At 43.9% G+C, this 20,695-nt stretch overlaps 1 protein-coding gene across 3 annotated transcripts in view; it reads right to left on the reverse strand.

The window, feature by feature from the left end:
- ADAMTS17 (ADAM metallopeptidase with thrombospondin type 1 motif 17) overlaps window positions 1–20,695 on the reverse strand; it is a 207,083-nt gene that overhangs the window by 156,014 nt on the left and 30,374 nt on the right. For all 3 annotated transcript variants that reach the window (XM_061595291.1, XM_061595290.1, XM_061595289.1), the window contains exons 5-7: window positions 17,469–17,552; window positions 16,157–16,314; window positions 2,779–2,822 (exon numbers count right to left, since the gene is read on the reverse strand). In XM_061595291.1, coding sequence (XP_061451275.1) covers window positions 2,779–2,822; window positions 16,157–16,314; window positions 17,469–17,552 — 286 coding nt within the window. The remainder of the gene's footprint in view (window positions 1–2,778; window positions 2,823–16,156; window positions 16,315–17,468; window positions 17,553–20,695) is intronic.

Genomic DNA, 20,695 nt, shown 5'->3' on the forward strand with positions numbered 1-20,695 from the left:
AGCACATTTTCCATTCTAACATTTAGCCTGACATATCCACAAAATGCCCTTCACTCCCAACATACATATGAAATTCATGAGTTTGCTTTCAGCTCTATCGGGGGGGGGGAGTTAAAACCCCAGCAAAATAGAATTTGGTAATGGGAATGCCAAAAATGTAGACTGAGTAACCCGCTTTAATAATCTGAGCATTACGTAGCTCCTTAGAGTGTTCAAATCACTTCACATACATTTTCTCAATATTTCTTGCAACAGCCCTTTATGTTAGGGCAATATACCATATATTATGGGGGTGGGAGCTGAGAGACAGTCGCTTGCCCAAGGCTATCTGCTCAGGTGACATCTGAGCTGGGGAAATCCTGATAACTACTTGGCTATATGCCTTAACAATCCTGTTTTATGAGAACAAACCAAAAACCTGCAAGCGATAAAAAAAATTCTATACTTAAAAGAAGTATTGTGTGTGTTGGAAGTTCAGTTATTATTTATTTATTTACAATTGTAATGATATATCAAGGCAGACCACAACACATAAAAAAGAAAACGAGTAAACCAACCATAAAAACATAATTAAAAACATGAATCAACGTTAGAGCCTCCATTCATTGTTACTGGAGCAAACAAGCAGACTTACAAAAAACAACTGCATAATTTACGCACTTCATACAATTGAAATACAAATGAGGATTGCAAGGTTTCTTTCTTTACCCCAGTAGCATTCAGAACCATTATGGCCATCAGGATTCTGCTGTATCCAGATGTGGCTCTAGTAAATGGACAGGTTTGATGCTCACCTGTCCATTTCAAGGGGTGCCCCCTATGCAATGAATTTAATCTTCCAGACTGATCTCCAGATTTGTTTGGCATTGCCACTCCTAGGCACACATTAGGTGCTTAACAAAGACAGCACTTACAAATATTTGGACGTTGGTGGATAGTGTGGGGGTGTGGGGACAGATTTCCCTGTTTCTGTTTTCCAACAGTGTCACCATTATCGATGGGCACATTTGTTAATTTTGGTTCCTCTCAGGTTCTCATTTTTCCAGTCTTAAGTTCAGTTTTCCACATCAGCTTGCAAATTCTTTTTTTTTAAGTCCACAGAACAATGAATCAGCATTTGAGTGAGAATTTCTCCTAACACACACCTTTTTATATGCAATTTCTCCTAACACATTTTTGCAAAACAATTTCTCCTAAAATAATGAATTTTTTTGCATGTTATTGGCACTATATATGCATTTTTAAGCACACTTTACCCTAGTATGTGCATTTTGGTACCCATTACTTGGCTGGAGAAGTGCATCGCTAAATGCAAAGCAGTGGAAATTTCAAAAGATGGTTGTGTTTTGGTTCACATATTGTTTCAGAAAGTGTGAATTAGGTTTACCTTCATATGAAAACTGAATAAGATTTGTCCCCCATCCCTGCTGTCAGCGCCAATTTCAAAGGATGGCTGTGTTTTGAGTCAGGTGTGTGTGTGTGTATATATATATATATATATATATATATATATATATATTTAAAGTGTGAATTACGTAGGATTGCCTTTAAATGCCAACTCCGTCGAATTTTTCCCTTATCCCTAGCCACCATACAGAAGGGAAAAAGATCCTTCAGTATCACAGTGTATGCTTTCTAAAAAAATAAACAGATTGATTATGAGCAGAGCAGTGGAGGCTGGTGGCTTCGATGTCGGTGGGGCAGTGAATCCAATCCAGGTTTTACTCTGAACTTTCAAGGAGCTGTCCAAAGTGGTCACTGATTCCTGCACTGAGCAGGGAGTTAGACTTGATGGCCTTATAGGCCCCTTCCAACCCTACGATTCTATGATTCTACTGAACAAAGGTAAAAATCACATTCATTACTCTGTCCACTTTTGTCTCTGGCCCTCCCCATCACTGGCATGTGGCCCCTGGGGGGTTGCCCAATGTGGTCCCAAAGAACATAACATAAAAACAAAAGCACGTACAAAGAGCCTGCTTAATCAGGCCAATGGTCCATCTAGTTCAGCATCCTATACTCATCACGGACAACCAGATGCCCATGGGAAGCCCGCAAGCAGGACCTGAGCGCAACAGCAACTCTCCCCTCTTCCCAGCAACTATTATTCAGAGGCAAACTGCTTCCAACTATGGAGACAGAGCGCCATTGATAGCCTTATCCTCCATGAACACAGGGTTTGGATACAGCAGTGCAAGATAATCTCAAATACATCTTTCCCCCTAACTACCTTGTATTGTCACTCAACGTACTCTGTTTAATTCCTTGTAACCTTCACTCTTGGGTTGTTCATTTCTTGTTTACAATTAGCAATAGCTCAATATAGCAAGAGTTAACCCAAAATGCCGATTGCCTTAACAATGTAACTCTACAGCACACCAGTTATTCAAATTCTGAACCAATTTTCAGTGTCACAATGTTAACCAATCACGCCACTGCAAAGAGGAATTAATTGCCAGGTCTGGCCAGTTGCGGAGAAGAAGTTAAAGAGAATAAACGTGAACATTCAAGTACATCACATAACGTTTTATGTATATTGGAATTGGTGAGAGTGAAAATGGTTTCTGAGTTTGGACAGAAAAACGTGATGCATAAAAGGACAATACAAATCAGGTCTGAGAAACCTGTGGCCCTTGATATATTGATGGACCACAACTCTATCATCCCTGAGCACCGGCCAGGCTGGTGGAGCTGACGAGAGTTGCAGCAACTACATCTAAAGGGCCACATTCTCTCCAGCCCTCATGAAAATGGAACGCCATCTCTTGGACTACTTACCCACAGTGTCACAGGGCACATTCTTGTGGACACAAAAGTCTGTCCTAAAAATAATAAACATTAAAATTAGGAAAAACCACTATAATGCACAGTCTTAGCATTCTTTAAAACAGCCAAATACAAAGCATAAAACAACTGAATTCAATCCTGCACTTTTATATGTGCATGCACATTTATTTGCCGGGGGGAGGGAGGAGAGTGAGGTCAGATCCACACCATACATTTAAAGCACATCCAACACACATGCAAAGCACATGGTTCTCCCCAAATCCTAGGAACTGTGGTTTTCCCTTCATAGAGCTACATATTCCCAGCACCCTTAGCAATCTATAATTCCCATGATTCTTTGGGGGAACTCATGTGCTTGAATTGTGTGTTGGGTGTACTCTAAATGTATGGTGTGGACATACGCTTAGTGTGTGTATAAGGCTGCAACCCTACCTTCCTTTTCATCAGCTCCCACTGGTAGTACACGCCCTGGTCACCTCTCGATTGGATTACTGTAATGCGCTCTACATGGGGTTACCCTTGAAAACGGTCCGGAAACTACAACTTATACAAAATGCGGCGGCTCGACTACTTACAAATAGTCGTCGCCGGGATCACATCACACCAGTGTTGTTCGATCTACACTAGCTTCCAGTTGTCTTCCGGGCCCAATTCAAGGTGTTGGTATTAACCTTTAAATCCCTATACGGTTTCGGCCCAGTTTATCTAAAGGAGCGCCTTCAACGCCACCAATTATGCCGCCCGACAAGATCAGCCACACAGGGCCTTCTCTCAATCCCACCAACAAAAACAGCTAGATTGGCGGGAACTAGGGAGAGGGCATTCTCAGTGGCGGCCCCCACCCTTTGGAACTCCCTCCCACAAGATCTACGGCACGCCTCTTCCCTAAATGTATTCCGTAAAGCCTTAAAGACCTGGCTCTTTCAACAGGACTTTGGGATTTCCGGGGAGGGTTAACTTCTATGACTGAAATGCCTCCTACCCTGCACTAGTATTGTTGTTGCTGCTGTATTGTTTATATATTGTATTAATGTATTTTATCCCATTGTGTTTTAACTGTTTACATGTACGTTGCCTAAAGTGGCCATCGGCCAGATAGGCGACACATAAATTAAATTTTATTATTATTATTTATTATATAAACATAGGAAAAGCCCTCCTGAATCAGAGCAAAGTCCTATGGAAGCCAGCATTATGTTCTCAGAGTGGTCAATCAGACACCTACAGGAGGCCCACAACCAAGACATGAGAGCAAATACACTCTCCCACTGGTGTTCCCCAGCTACTGGTGTTGAGAGGCATACTACTTCCAACCTGGAGGCGGCAAATAGCCATCTTGATCCTCCATGAATTGATCTAATTCTCTTGTACAGGGGTTTAGTCATCCAGGATCTCAGGGGGTCTTAGACCCCTTACTTTTGGGGGAGCCAGATCCCAGCAAGGTCCCTCTGTCTCCAGTGTCCTATGAGCCAATCAGCATGAAAGAGGAGTGTGTTAGCCACTGAGAATAGTCTTCTAACATGCTTCCTGGTCGTTTCCTGCTGATTGGAGCCAGTCAGAATGACAGGAGTTCCTATCAGTTCCTACTTCAAAAAGCCAAGCGGTGGAGAGTGAGAATTTTGTAAATGCAGAAGAGGAGGTAGTGAATCCTGATGAATCCCATCTACATCATCAAGCAGGTTGGTAACAGCAGGAGATAAATGTGTAGACACTGAGTTCGGTAATTCAAGCAGTATCTCTGACAGTGAGAAAGGACAGTCAAACGGCAACAGTGAAAGAGAAGCAGAAAGCAGTATTCAAGCCTGACCAGATTATTCTTTAATTTTAGAAGGTTGTATCATCTTAGAAGGGGACATAGCTGTGACTATCACAAGGGGACCCTGCACTGCTGAATTGGCCACAACATTACTGTCTGCCACCCTAGTCAGAGGCAGCATGCTTCTGAAAACCAGTTGCCGGAAGCCTCAGGAGGGGAGAGTATTCTTGCACTCGGGTCCTGCTTGCGGGCTTCCCCCAGGCACCTGGTTGGCCACTGTGAGAACAGGATGCTGGACTAGATGGGCCACTGGCCTGATCCAGCAGGCTCTTCTTATGTTCTTATGTACTGTCCTTTTACAGCCATCCAAGTTGCGCGTGTGCGTGCGTAGGCATGAGTATGCTTGTAAGTGTGCTGGATGTATGTGTTGTATTTGTGCATGGGAGGGTTGCCATGCCCACTTTTGCCATGCCCACTTTTGCCATGCCCTTGCCCACCACTGGTATGTGGCCCCCAAAGAATTGACCAAGAAGGAATGCAGCCCTCAGGCCAAAATAGATTCTTCCTGCTTTAGGTGGACTGCCCACCCTGTTCTTCCTTCTACTTAGGCCACATTTCCACTATATATGTAAAGCACTCTTAGACCACTTTAACAGCCATGGCTTCCCCAAAAATATCTTGGGAACTGCAATTTGCTCAGGGTGCGAAGAGCTGGAAGGTGGCCTCTATTTCCCTCACAGAGTTGTAGTTCCCAGAGTGATTTAAGAATCAGTCCCTCTTCCCAAGGAACTCTGGGAATCGTAGAATATGAGGGGAATAGGGGTCTCCTAACAACGCAGAAACTTTAACAAACTACAGTTCCCAGAATCTCTTGGGAGAAGCCATAACTGGGCTTCTTCTGGGAGGAAGGGTGGGATATAAATGTAATAAATAAAATAAATACAGTAGAACCTCGCTATAATGCAGAAGCTGGAAGACAAAGGACACAACTGCATTATAGGGCTTCCTCGTTATAACAAAAGCCACATTCTGTAAGCAGTATTTTACTTGGGGGATATTGTCATACCCATGGTATATCTGAATCCGCGGTTCAGCGAGCCACATTATAGCAAGAGTCTATTGCATATAATAAACAATAAATGTTCAAAGTGTTATAATAGCATTCTAAATGTATAGCGTAGATGTGGCCTTGCTTTTAAAAATCCAAAATATTTGAGATATTATGCCATTTCAAATTATGAATGTAATATTTTAACATTTCTATACTTTCAATACTATATGTTGTTTGTTTTACAAAATTGAGTAAAAATACTGATATATATATTTAAAGCATTTTAAAAACAGTTGCTCCAGGGATCGTATCTCTGTGTGACATCATAAGAACATGAGAAGAGCCTGGCTGCTGGATCAGTCCAATAAGCCCATCTAGTCCAGCATCCTGTTCACACAGTGGCCAACCAGACACCAACTGGCATAATCCAGTTGGCACTGCCCAAAGCCAGCTTTCGCTGCAGACTTGCAGAACCAGATCCCTCCTCCCAGAGCTTGACCACGAAGAGGAAAAGCTACATTAAAACAAATCCATTCTTTCTGCTCTAAACACGTTCTGTCCGCCTTTATCCTTGGAAATTCAAAGCACCGTAACTAAAAATTGTTACATGCACACTGCCAATTCGTTGCTTTCCTTTTTTTGTTTTTTTTTTCTTCACAAAGCTCAGCCATCTCCAGGCTTCATTTTCAGAACAGCCATCGGAAAGGATTTAATTCAGACTGAAGGAAGACAAACTCTGAGCCACTACCAATGAACCAAAGGAATCTGGGGGTGCTTTATTGCCTCTGAATGCTTGAAATACAACCCCCTCCACAAGGCGGCTGACATTCTGCTCTTGACACACCTGGCACAAGCACCCTCACAGGAGTTCCCAGAGCCAGCTCGACAGAAGTTTATTTAAGGATTTATTATGTTATATAAACTGGTAAATCAAACAGATGCTTTTATGGTGAAAGTTGAGTGAAGTGGCAGGAGGCCACGGCTGGAAAAGCCTCTTCCCCTAAGGGGCTAGCTTAGCAAATGAAAACACAACATGTCTCCTTCTTGTGCTCTGGAGGTACCACAAAGACGACAATTGGGCTGGTGGTTATAGGCAATTCCTCCCCTCCCAATGCTCTCAATGACACTTGCTCCACACTATTAAATAGTGTAGTACAATTAGCCATCCGTGATTGATGGGCAGGATTGCAAAGTCATTTTATCCCTCAATGCCAAAGGTCCATCTAGGAGCTCTTAAAGTAGCGGTGGGAAGAGAACCGGGGGGGGGGGGAGTGGGCAGCTGGAAACTATTCTTTACACAAAATGAGGAGATTGACTGAAGTGGTAGAGGTCTGGGCTGTATCTATACTGACCTTCCCTAGTAAACTACAGAACTATGGAGTAAACTACAGAACTATGCCAAATCTTTATCTCTGATGTGCTAGTTTCCTACAGACAAGGTGGTGTGTTTGTGTGTGTGTGTGTGTGTGTGTGTTTATGAGAGAAGGGGGCAGGGAGAGATTCATTTCCACACCTATAATCTACAGCCCCCAACCTCTGGCCTATCAGTCTTGTTGGAACTGTAACAGCAGAGATCATTGGGTGAGCAACTTAAGGGTTAATTCTTTCAGTGTTAAAGTCAACTAGTGAAGGGGGGACGGGTGGAGGTGCTGCTCAGCAACCAGTCAGAATAGCATGATCTTTAGCGAGGCAGCGTGTACTTCTGAGGGAGGTTTTACTCTATATGTTTTGGTTGGATGTCTCCCTGTACAAGGCCTGAACTAAAAAAGACAAAACCTCTCTGTTCCTTTCTCCTCAAATTATACTCAGTTTTTGTTCAGTTTGCTCCATCTGCATTACTTAAGTGACTTCACTAACAAGTCTATCACCCCATCCTGTTGAAGAATGCCTCTGAGGTTATATGTACACATGGAACTGAATGTGAGGGAGTACTGTGCCACTTCGGAATGCAAGTGGAGGATGCCATTCTTCAATGTTTCCCCGTGTAAAATACTCCTCACAAGCAAAAAAGGAAAGAAAAAAAGCAGCACATCAGGAACAAAGATTCTTGTTCAGCAGTGAGCACAGAGTTGCCAGCAAATTACACTAGAACTCAGAAGCAGCTTGCCACATGGGGAGGAAACACTACACTAGCTCCCTGGCAGATGGGTCACCGTGCTAAAGCATCTTGGACAACTCCTTAGACATTCAGACTAAAACCCAGAGTGGATTCCTCTGCCCCACTGACATGGAGCCACCAGCCGCCACCGGCAAATGCACTGACAGGAGTGCCGGATTGGCTCTGCTGGTGTGTTTGCCCAGTGCCGGCCTCCCCACCAACTCTCCCTCCCAATGAGCAACAAGGACCCACCTGCCAGGAACCCAGCATAGCAGCTCTGCCCCACCCGGAGAGCCGCTTCTGCCAGAACTCAAATTCTGAGGTGAATTTGTTATTTGTTTTTTGTACAAGTGAAACTTCTGCGGAACTTCAAGGGCAGAAAAGAAGAGCTTTCGATAAGATTAGTGAAATTACTCAGGGCAGTTTCTGCACATTCTTATGAAAACTTCCTCAAACATGATATACACCCTTGTCATAAGGAAAACAACATATCAGAAAATTATCTTAATGGCACCCTCCCCACCCTCTAAGCCTTAGGACAGCCTGCAGAAAGCAATGGGCAAAGGTGAAAAAATACTACTGCTGCTCCCATTGCTACAACATTATTACTACTAATATTATTATTACTACTACTACTAACATTACTACTACTACTATTTTAAAAATTCTAAGCCACTCTTCATGAAAACAAAGTGCATAGTTATTTTTATTTATTTTATTTATTAAATGTATATCCCACCCTTCCTCCTACAGGAGCCCATAGTTAATCTGTGGCATTTGCTTCCACAAGGTACAGCGTTGGCCACCAACATGTGTGGCTTTAGAAGAGGACAAGATAAATTCATGGAGGATAACGTTAGATATGGCTACTAGCCACAACAGTTGTGTTCTACCCTCATTCTCAGTATCCCTTTGGAGACTAGCTGCTAAGAATCATGAAGTGGGGAGAGTTGCTGTTGCCCTCCTGTCCTGCTTGTGGCCTCTGTTTGGCCACTCTGAGAATAAGATGCTGGACTAGATGGGCCCGGACTAGATGGACCCAGCAGAGCTTTTCTTATGTTCTTGTGTTGGAACATGATACCAGGGTGGGATTCAATCACATAAATAGAAATTTAAAATGCAACTTCCCAGAGGTGAGTTCCTCCACTGGCCAAACAAACACAGCCTGCTATGCAAAACCAGAGCTTGGAGAAGTTACTTTTTTGAACTACAACTCCCATCAGCCCCAGCCAGCATGGCCACTGGATTGGGCTGATGGGAGTTGTAGTTCAAAAAAGTAACTTTTCCAAGCTCTCTGCAAAACTCCAGAAAAGGTTCCTTTTTAGAAGCTGACCCTCAAGAGCCTGGTTCTGGTTATACAACAACAGAAACAGCTGCCGTCGCTGAAAACCAGCTCCTGCTTTCCTCTGGCTTAGGCATTCCAAGCTGGACACACTGTGCCTCCTGTATCCGCTTCCCACCGGTCCACCTCGTACAGTCTGGGGAGCATCCAGGGACACCCACATGCACTTTGAAAGCCAACGTTTAAGGAAAAAGCACGCAACACCTTGCCAAAAAATGCTGATTCTTGCGCCGTAGGAACCAAAAGAGCTGAGCCAAGATATATTCCAACTGACACTCTGTCCTTTCCTGTGCAGGGGAAAGTTCAAATGGGACCAAAACGGGGGGGGGGGGAATCTACAGGAAAGAAAGGGCTGTGGCCACACAGCACCGGCTTATTTTGCAGGGTGGATGTGGCTTGCTGAAGTCCACCATTGGTGTGATGCCAAATTCCCTGACAAACCGAGCTAATCTCAGGCTCAGGCTTTCCTCACAGGGACATCCACAAATGACACAACCGTCTCAGCCACAATCTGAAATCTGCAAAGCCCCTGCTACTGCCTAATCTCTTCCTACATTCCATTGATCCTGATCGGGGCGTGGACGTTTCTGTTGCTGCCGTTGGGCTGTCCTGGAATGCGAGACTGAAGTGCTGCTGCTGCCTCTTCTGAGGTGTATGCCACCGTTGCTGCTGTCATTATCACCAGGTTGGGGGTCATTGCTGTCCATCGTTCTTGGGCCCCATTACATCAGCTACTACGGATTATCGGCTGCTGAAGCTCCTCGGATGCTGCTGTGTTGTCTGAATGTATGAGTGGGTTGTATGAGTGAGTGTGTGACTGTGTGTATATGCCATGAGTTTTATTATTTATTTTATTTTTATTATGTGCCTGGGCGAGAGGACAGTGTTGTGGGAGGGAGGACCAAAGGGGGCCCCTATTAGTGTAGTGACGGGTAATGGGAGGTATGGCGCTGTGAGTAGGACATGCCAGTTAAGGGGGAACTTGCCCCAGACAACTGGTGGCTGTGACGTGTTCCGGTCCTCCTCACACCCACAGGATTGCTGGTAGTTCTATCAGCCAACCCTCGGATCTCCAGTTGCTGCTTTTTAATGCCAGATCGGTAAATAATAAAACCTCCCTCATCCATGACCTAATTGTGGATGAGGTGGCCGATCTGGCATGTATTACCGAGACCTGGGTGAGCGATCTGGGAGGTATTAATCTCTCCCAGTTGTGCCCACCTGGGTATTCGGTTCAGCATCTGGGTAGATCCGAGGGTCGGGGAGGGGGAATCGCTGTGGTCTATAGAAGTTCCATCTCTCTTGTTAGGCACCCTATCCAGATGGCTAATGGTCTAGAGTGTCTGCACATAACGTTGGGTCAGCGAGACAGACTGGGAATTCTGTTGGTGTACCGTCCACCCTGCTGCCCAACAGCCTCCCTAACTGAGCTGACAGAGGTGGTCTCGGATCTATTGTTGCGTTCCCCCAAACTTTTGGTATTGGGGGATCTCAACATTCATGCTGAGGCCGCTTTATCTGGAGCAGCTCAGGACTTCATGACCTCCATGACAGCCATGGGGCTGTCTCAATATGTTACTGGCCCTACGCATGTGTTGGGGCACACTCTGGACTTGATTTTTGCCACTGGATTAGGGGATGATGATCTGAGAGTGAGGGATTTTTCATCTATTCCTTTGTCATGGTCAGATCACCGCCTATTAAGGTTTAGACTCACACTGTTTTCTCCCCTCTGCAAGGGTGGAGGACCAATTAAGATGGTCCGTCCCCAGAGACTAATGAATCCTGAGGGTTTTCTGATGGCTCTAGGGAATTTTCCAGCTGATAGAATTGACGGTCCTGTCGAAACCCTGGCCATGCTGTGGAATACGGAAATGGCCCGGGCAGTTGACACGATCGCCCCGGTGCGCCCTCTCCGTTGCAGAGCTCAATTGGCTCCCTGGTTTACTCCGGAGCTAAGAGTGATGAAGCAAGAAAGGAGACGGCTTGAGTGCAAATGGAGGCGAACTCCCGACGGCTGTAATCATGCACTTGTGAAGCTTTCTACCAAACTCTATGTGAAGGCAGTGAGAGCAGCAAAGAAGCAATACTTTGCTGTCTCTATTCAGTCATCCCTTAACCGCCCAGCGGAACTTTATAAAGTTGTCCGGGGACTTTTACACTCTGGTCCCCAGGACGCAATAACACCATCAATTGCCCGCTGTAATGAGTTTGCGCGACACTTTCGTGATAAGATCATGAACATCCGCCGGGACCTTGACTCCATTATTGTAGCAGTTGATCCTAATGAGGTGTCCAGAGCACAGTCTTGTCCTGTTTTATTGGATGAGTTTCAGTTGGTACAGCTCGAGGATGTGGACAAGGTGCTTGGACAGGTGCGGGCGACCACTTCTGCTCTGGATCCTTGCCCCTCATGGCTAATAAAAGCTAGCAGGAATGGAACAGCCGGCTGGGCCAAGGAGGTGATTAATGCCTCTTTACGAGAGGGAGTGGTCCCACCCTGCCTGAAACAGGCGGTGGTGAGACCGCTCCTAAAAAAATCCTCCTTGGACCCTGATAATTTGGACAACTATAGGCCAGTAGCAAATGTTCCATTCCTGGGCAAGGTTCTAGAGCGTGTGGTCGCTCGCCAACTCCAGGCTCTCTTGGATGAAACTGATTATCTAGACCCATTTCAATCGGGCTTTCGGCCGGGGTTTGGTACAGAAACGGCCTTGGTCGCCCTGTATGATGACCTCTGTCGGGAGAAAGACAGAGGGAGTGTAACTCTGTTGGTTCTCCTTGATCTCTCAGCGGCGTTTGATACCATCGACCATGGTATCCTTCTGGAGCGACTTACGGATTTAGGAGTGGGAGGCACTGCTTGGCGGTGGCTCTGCTCCTATCTTGGGAATCGTCTCCAGAAGGTGATGCTGGGGGAACATTACTCGAGTCCCTGGGTACTCCAATATGGGGTCCCGCAGGGTTCAGTTCTGTCCCCCATGCTTTTTAATATCTATATGAAGCCGCTGGGTGAGGTCATCAGGAGTTTTGGAGTGCGTTTCCAGCAATATGCTGATGATACGCAGCTCTACTATTCCTTTTCATCTTCGTCAGGTGAGGCTGTTGATGTACTAGACCGCTGCCTGGCCGCGATAATGGGCTGGATGAGAGCTAATAAACTGAAACTCAATCCTAACAAGACTGAGATGCTGTTGGTGGGAGGACCCTCTGCCCAGATGGTTGACGTTCGACCTGTCCTAGATGGGGTTACACTCCCCCTAAAGGAACAGGTACGTAGTTTGGGGGTCTTATTAGATCCGCTCCTGTCACTTGAGGCTCAGGTAGCCTCGGTGGCACGGAATGCATTCTACCAGCTCCGGCTGGTAGCCCAACTACGACCCTATCTGAGCAAGGAGCATCTTGCCTCAGTTATCCATGCTATGGTAACCTCTAGATTGGACTACTGTAATGCACTCTATGTGGGGCTACCTATGAAGACGGTTCGGAAACTTCAGCTAGTGCAAAATGCTGCGGCCAGAGTTCTCACTGGGACAAAGAAATTTGACCATATAACACCTGTCCTGGCGCAGCTGCACTGGCTACCGATATGTTTCCGGGCCAGATTCAAAGTGTTGGTTCTTACCTATAAAGCCCTAAACGGCATCGGACCGCAATACCTGATGGAGCGCCTCTCTCGCTATGTACCTACCCGTTCACTACGCTCGACGTCGAAGGCCCTTCTCTGGGTCCCAACCCATAAAGAGGCCCGGAGATCAACAACTAGATCTAGGGCCTTCTCGGTGGTGGCCCCCGAACTATGGAATGCCCTCCCAGACGAGATACGCCTGGCGCCTTCTCTGTTATCTTTTCGGCGCCAGGTAAAAACTTACCTTTTCGCCCAGGCTTTTTAAATTTTGTAAATTTTTAAATATTTTAAATTTAACATTTTAAACTTAATATGATCTTAATTTATAAATCTCAATGGCAATTTTATTAATGTTTTATAATTGTACTATATATATATATATTTTTTCCACACTTGCTCATATTTTAATTGTGATTTTATTTGTTGTACACCGCCCTGAGAGCTTTCTGCTATAGGGCGGTCTAGAAATGTAATTTAAATAAATAAATAAATAAATAAATCTTCGAGTCCATTATCCAAACCAGTGGAAGATGGGAGCTCCCCCTCTGCTGTTACTACTACAAACCACTCCAAATCCATCTAATTCGGAGAGTGTCCCAACAGTTTTTCCCGAGTGACTGCCTGCTCCAGCTGCTTTAGAACAACATATGGCATTTCATTTTGATAAATCAGCCCAGTATGTGAAAGGGGGCTAGGTAAAATATGGTGCCTTTGCTCTCCACTGAAGTGTACTTTAAAATCTACATTGAGAATCCATTCACACTTCTGCTCTGCGATTCAAATGGGAGCAAGAGGTTACCACTTAAACAGTTGTACAATTTGAGGCAGGGAGGTGTTAATGAATTTAAAGGATAAGTAAGTCTGGGTAAGAAAGGCAGGGGTTGCCAGACTTGTGCCCACAAGTGCCATGGTGCTCACGAAGGCCTTCGTTGGTGCCCCAAGTGGGGGCCCAGACCATGAGCTTTGATGTTTTTTTAAAAAATAAGTCTCTAGCCCTTCTAGAAAGAAAGTTATGAAGCACAATGTGCAGTTACCCTTATAGCGATTTCTGTGAAATGAGCCAGCCTGCCTGTCAGCATTTTTAGCCAATGAGTGAAGTCAGAGAGCTGTGATTGATAAATGAGGTGTTGGGATACCAGGCAACAGGAATGTGTAATGCCATGCCCCCAATGGCAGCCGTGTTGTATTATGCCACGTCCCCACTCTATGGCAGGCCAACAGCACTCTCTCAAAATTTGATACGTGCCCAATGGTCCAAAAAGGTTGGCAACCTCTGATCTAAGGGACTATGTACTCCTTTCCAATTTTTGCCATTTTTACACCCGTTTTACAAACAGGTCTGCATGCTATAATCATAGGGTCTTGATCCACATGCCTTTGGATTCTGAAACGAAACTAACAGCTACCTTTTCAGCGGTGGCCCCCTCACTGAGGATCAACCTGCTGAAGGAGGTGCAACAGACCAGGCCCTTTTGATCTTTTGGAAGAGGGTTAAGTCATTCCCCATCCCATGCGGACTTTTAAGCCCTGTTGCTACTCGGTTTTTTTTTTTAAGTGTTTAACTTTTTTTAAAAGATGTTTTGTTTTTCAGATTTCTTCAAGATGATTAAAGTGCTTTATCACTTGTTGTGTGCTGCCCTAAACTCCTTCTGGGAGAAAGGGTGGGATATAAAATGGATTACGATTACCATTACCATTACTAATACCATTACCAATACCATTACTAATAGTAATACTAATAGTAATACTAATAGTAATACTATTACTATTAGTAATACTATTAGTAATACTATTACTATTAGTAATACTATTAGTATTACTATTAGTAATACTATTAGTATTACTATTAGTAATACTATTACTATTAGTAATACTATTACTATTAGTAATACTATTAGTAATACTATTAGTAATACTATTACTAATACTATTACGATTAGTAATACTATTACGATTAGTATTACGATTACGATTACGATTACGATTACGATTAGTAATACGATTACGATTAGTAATACGATTACGATTAGTAATACGATTACGATTACGATTACTAATACTATTACGATTACGATTACTAATACTATTACTATTACGATTACTATTACGATTACTATTAGTATTACTATTACGATTACTATTAGTATTACTATTAGTAATACTATTACTATTAGTAATACTATTACTATTACTAATACTAATACTAATACTATTAGTAATACTATTACTAATACTAATACTATTAGTAATACTATTACTAATACTAATACTATTAGTAATACTATTAGTAATACTATTACTATTAGTATTACTATTACTATTACTATTAGTATTACTATTACTATTAGTATTACTATTACTATTACTATTAGTATTAGTATTAGTATTCAGACTGAGACCCTAGTGTGGCATGTAGCAGGCTTTAGCCCTTAGCCCACATCTGCAGTCATGATCTTGACCACCTCCACCCCACCCCACCCCATACACATGCCTGCAATTTGCACTGGGGGAAAACCCTCGCATTCACTCCCCAATTTTCCCCCAAAAGCAAACTGCAGATGTGGAGGGGCCCGCAATCTGGTTCAGGACTGCAGCAGGGGGCAGAAGGTAAGTCCCAATTAAGACCAGTGTATGGGCACATTCCACAGAACATTTTAGCGAAAGAGCCACAATAGCCTGTATTTAAGATCGCTGATATGGTTTTGCTACAGAGGATGGCCAGTGCTTGATATCAATGCGGCTGGGCATTTGACAGGGAGCAAAGATCAGCAAGAGGCCCATTCTGCAACAGTCCTGCCATTTTCACTTTGCTCCAGGGACAGTCAGAAGTGGCAGTAAAAGAGTTCAGCTTCTCTGAACACAGCACAAAATGAAAGACCCTGCCCAAATACTGCCCAATGAACAAAGAGTAAAGGGGATGTCTCTGGCAATCAGCACTCTGGGAGAACCTAGATGCAGCTTTAAGGATCTCTTCCCCCTTTAAGAAGGCCAATGAAGGCATCTTGCGTGAGAGTCCCTCAAAACCTAGGGCTGGCACTGCTCCTAAGAGAAAGCAATGTGCAGGAGGAGTCAACAGAGGGCACTCCAGACATCTTTTTTATTACACATTCATGATGATTTGTGCTCATGATGATATTTGGGTGGTCACATGCAATTCAGCTACCGATATCATTTACACCTGCAAATGTTGGGGTGTGTGTGGACGCACTGCTTCATGTCCAGTAAGTGCATATCCCGTAACTTTCTCTTGAAATCCTATAACTTTTCATATCACAAATGTTCCAATTTATTTCTGTCCCACTTTCACTGCGCTATGGCCCCTCTGAACAGCAACAATGTGGCAGCATTGGGGAAGGATCACAGGACAAACTAAAGCAGGATAAATTTACCGCTAATACACTATTTTTGTGTCAAAAAACATGTTGCAGAACACACCCATAATCAAATACCAATCCGGAGGGGCCCAGACAATTAGTCTGAATTAAGATCACTACCTGGTGACAAAGACAGCAGCATCCACTGAAGGGGCGTCATCTCGTGCTCCTGGGACCTGATTGTTTCCAAGGTACTTTGCACCTCCAAATTCTTCATTTTGCCAGTGGCAAAAACTCTCCAGGGACCTCTCCCCATGGTGCCCAATGGACAGCTTGGCCTTCAGGAAAGAAAGAGGAATGGAAGAGACAGAAAGTGAGGAGAGGATCAACCCAGGCGGCAAACCTGCAGGTAAGGAAGCGCACCTTGGGCCGTCAACAGAACATGATCCAAGAATGTTTTATGTCAAACTAGTATGCAAGTATGCCTTGAACTAAAGAACTAGCTCTACTAGGGCTAACCTTCACAGAGATGACTGGCTAGAGAGAGACTTTGCTGGGGGTGGGGGGTGGGATCCTGTTGAAACAACAGATGGGATGTGCCCTCCCTTTGCATTACTGCAGGGAACAACAGGATGGCAGTCTGTATTTAAGTTCTCTGACTGAAGCAGCCATGATCTGTCAAGGAAGCAGTATTGGGACCTCAAAAGTCCATGAAGTCATTCTCTGGAAAACCTCACCCATGGCCTATTGGATTCTGTAAGGTTCTGACCATACTTTACCAGGATCTATCCTTGTCTGATCTCTGATGCCAGATTCTTCCCTGACTCTGACTCTGCCCTGACAAATCCCTCCCAGCTCCATCCCTAAGCCATCAGATTTCTCCAGGCTCTGCCCTTGACTTTGACAGGAAGTCACATCTAGCAAGATGAGTTGGTCCATGCATGTGGTCATGATAGGAGGATGTGGGCTTCCAAACTTGGGGCAAAGATTAGGTGCAGCCCAGTGGACTGGCACGACGTGCAGGTCCCTCACTTCTGGAAAAAAAAAAACTTCAACGAAGATGGCTGCCATGAACATTGTATTCTATCCATTGTAGCATTTTGTTAAAATCACTTTGCGGTACGCTTGTCCCACTGGCAAAATGTTTTGTGCCAACGGAGCATTGTTGAGCAAGGGAATGCATAAGCAGGTTGCTATTAACTTTATTGCACTGTGCAATCTGTTGTGTGATGAGTTTTCCGCTGGAGTTGCGCTGGATTCCTCTGTTGTTCAACATTAAAACTCACCCATCCGCTAACTCTAGAGCCCTTGCACTGACAGACAGAGAACACTGGATACAATCCATGGGCACCGCTTGGATTGTTGGAATACTGCAATCTGTCCTCTACTATTTTATTTAATCCATCTGTCATTTAACAGTTGTCAATGTCACAATTTCAAGAAGTTGTTTTGAGAAAAATAAAAACACCACCGCAGCTTGTCAGCAACTTACAGGACGGCTTTGAAGGAGGACAAGCTTAGTCACTCGAATATTGACTTTAACTCCAAGGCTCTGGTGTTGAAACATGTTGTACACCTAAAGAAAGGCAGTAACAGACAATAAGCTCAGAATATCAAACTACTGAAAGAAGTTAACTAAAGCAAAACAAAACATATGATTTGGGAAGGGGAAACAGAAGGTCTTTCTTTCCCTGCACATTATTCAACAAATGGTCTACTAACCATGACCCAATACATCAGTGGCAGCTGATGCGTCATGTCAGTAGGGCAGTGGAATCTGCTCCAGGTGTCCTTAAAAGTTCAGACTAAAACCTGGTGAGGATTCCACTGCCCCACTGACCTGGATCCACCAGCCACGACTGCAATAGGTCATTGGTTCCACTGTTGTGCCGCTCTAACAGTTAGGTATGCTTTAAGTTGGATTCCTGCATTGAGCAGGGGGTTGGACTTGATGGCTTTATAGGCCCCTTCCACCTCTTATTCCTACCCTGAGTAGGACTAGTGCTGAGTACCATCCATTGTTTTAATTATTTTAACGGTTTTAATTTTTTTAAATGTTTTAATTGTTATGCTTTTCAACTGGCTTGTTTTATTGCATTTCTTTTATGGGTTTTATGGAATTGTTTTATTGCATATTTCAATTATGTATGGACTATATAATTGATTTTATACTTGTAAACCACCTAGAAGCCATTTTTTTGCCATGTAAGGGATATATTCATTATTAATAATAGTACTACTAGTCGTTGAAGACCAACATTCTGAAACACTAGACTACAACAGCTGTCAAGAACTGGAGGCTTTTGAAACAAACAAACAGTGAGGCCCAATCTTTTTAGCAAATGTGCCATGAATCATGTCCAAGAGAAAGTGGCACTTTGCTATGAGGTATAATGAATATGCACACATACCTCCAATAGCTTCGGGGATTGCTTTTTGTCAGGCAGACATTTAGCACTGGAGAGGCAGGCCATAGCATATGCTTTGTGTCCAGAACTTCCACAAACTCCTCCTCTGCAATCTGTGTCACTCACTGCCTGTGCAGTCTGTGGCACCTGTGCAATAGGGTGGCCACATGCAGCTTAAGATATTGTGCCTTTCTTAGTAAACCCAGGGTAGAGCTGGGATTTGACTCCAGATCTCCCAAGCCCAACATGCTAAACCTAGCCTGCTCTCTCACGTGCACGGATGCTAAGTACACGCAGCTTAAATCCGACTCATCTGATAACTTTCATTTGCACGGGCAGATCTTCTTATAGAGGCAAGAGATTTTTAACACAGTTTCCAAGGGCTAACAATAAAATCAATATATTTAAAAAGAAAGAAAGAAAGAAAACAAAACACCAGACACTGAAAAGGCAGCTAATGGAAAAAACGATCTGTCTTTTGAGGAAATGGATGGTTGGGAACTATAATCAAAGGGAACACCAAGGTCAAAATATAGTTTTAGACTTGTTGAGATAAGCTGAAAGACTGTGGTTTATCCAGGTTAAAAATCACTGAGAAGATCACTGCTGTCAGAAAGCAAAACAAAATAATGGCATACTTTGGACTTCAGGAAATAGAATGAGAAAGCAATTTCCTTGATTTACTCAAGTGCAATATAACAGAAAAGAACAGTGAGTGCAGAACGGCAGAAATCTTAGAGTTAGGAAGCACAAAAACACCACTGGAAACTAGTTCATACGGTTATCTCCAGTTGTACATTCCAGCCTAGATAGCTTGTCTCTCTTACAGATATTTAGTTTAGCCCAGAATTGTATTTCCCATTCCTTGGTTGCACAGATGCCTCACACTAGGATATATCAAACATTTAAAAAACGGGGAGAAAGAAGGGAAATGTGTTAAGCTTAAACATCTTTTATAAGTTGGGCCTATGTTCTTCTCTGTCGGGGGAAGGGCCATAGCACATCTGCTTTGCATGCAGAAGGGTTGCAGGTTCAATCCCCAGCATATCCAGGCAGGGCTGGGAATGCACCCAGCCTGGAATCCTGGAGAGCAGCAGCCAGTCAGTGTAGACAATGCTGAGCTAGTTGGACCAATGGTCTGACCCAGTATAAGGCAGCTTCCTATGTTCCGTCAACAAAGGTGGCTAAAGTCTGCAAGATATAGGCCCTTTTGCAAACTATATTTAAACTCAAAGCACAAAGGGTGTGACATAAATGCTGTCATATGGTGTCATGTTGATATCTCTATCCTTTCTATAACTTGATGGCATGGACAGCAGCAGAACACAGGAGAGAGGTAGGTGGAGTGAGTGAATGGGTGGGCAGCCTGGAAGCTCAGTCCCTATGATCTGTAGCAGGGACCCTGCCACGTATCATGGAAGGGCAGCGCTACTCTCCCACCCTAATGAAGGCCCTTCAAGGGCCCCTCTGAGTCTCAAGGCCCCCCAGCCAGGGCCCGACCTGGCTGCCCTTCGGCGCCAGCCCTGTTTATAGCAACATATAATTGTAGCTTTGCGAGACTACAACTCGTTTTTAGTATATTTATTATTCAGCTATATCAAATTTTGGTCCTCTTCAGATGTACCTAATTGAAGAATGATCTACAATTTAAGAGCAGCTTTCTATGCCCTTTGCCTTTGTGGAAAGAGGATGTCCAGATATCCAAGTCCATGAAGCACTGATGTTAAAAAAAAATCCCCTCTGCAATCTGCTGTTTGGTTAACCCAAATAATTACTTTTCAGATGCATACTTTCTTTTTGGGTTTGAAATGAACTTGCCTCTATTTCAGGAAAGACTACAGGCCGACTGAAGAAACTGTAAATGTGTATTCTTAAGTTTTGCTGCAGCTGTTGCTAAACCATGTGATTAATTTAACAGCCTCCTGAAGCTGCAAGCCGTAACATGAAATTAGTGATCCCTGGAACATTGTTAAAAAGGTAAGTTCATATGTTAGCCTTTTGGAATAAAGTTAGGCTCCCCTTTGTAATTTCCTTTTGGATTTTAAATCACCCGGTTAACCCTGGTCTTTCCAGTTGCAGATGCTTCCTGGAGGCACACTCATATGGGGAAATAATTGCTATTTTCTTCAAAATATACTGATCTCTATTTTGGGAGTTGTGCTTTTATTCGTTGGGGCACTATTTGGAGTTCTGGGAGAGAGAGACTCAATCCCATTTCCCACTTAACAAGCGTACATCCAGGCTAGCATGTTTTAGGTTGATCTGCAAAGGAGAAGGATTTTAAACTTCACATTATCCAAACCGTCCTCGT

The sequence above is a fragment of the Rhineura floridana genome, chromosome 14 (genome assembly GCF_030035675.1).
Source record: "Rhineura floridana isolate rRhiFlo1 chromosome 14, rRhiFlo1.hap2, whole genome shotgun sequence".
NCBI lineage: Eukaryota > Metazoa > Chordata > Lepidosauria > Squamata > Rhineuridae > Rhineura > Rhineura floridana.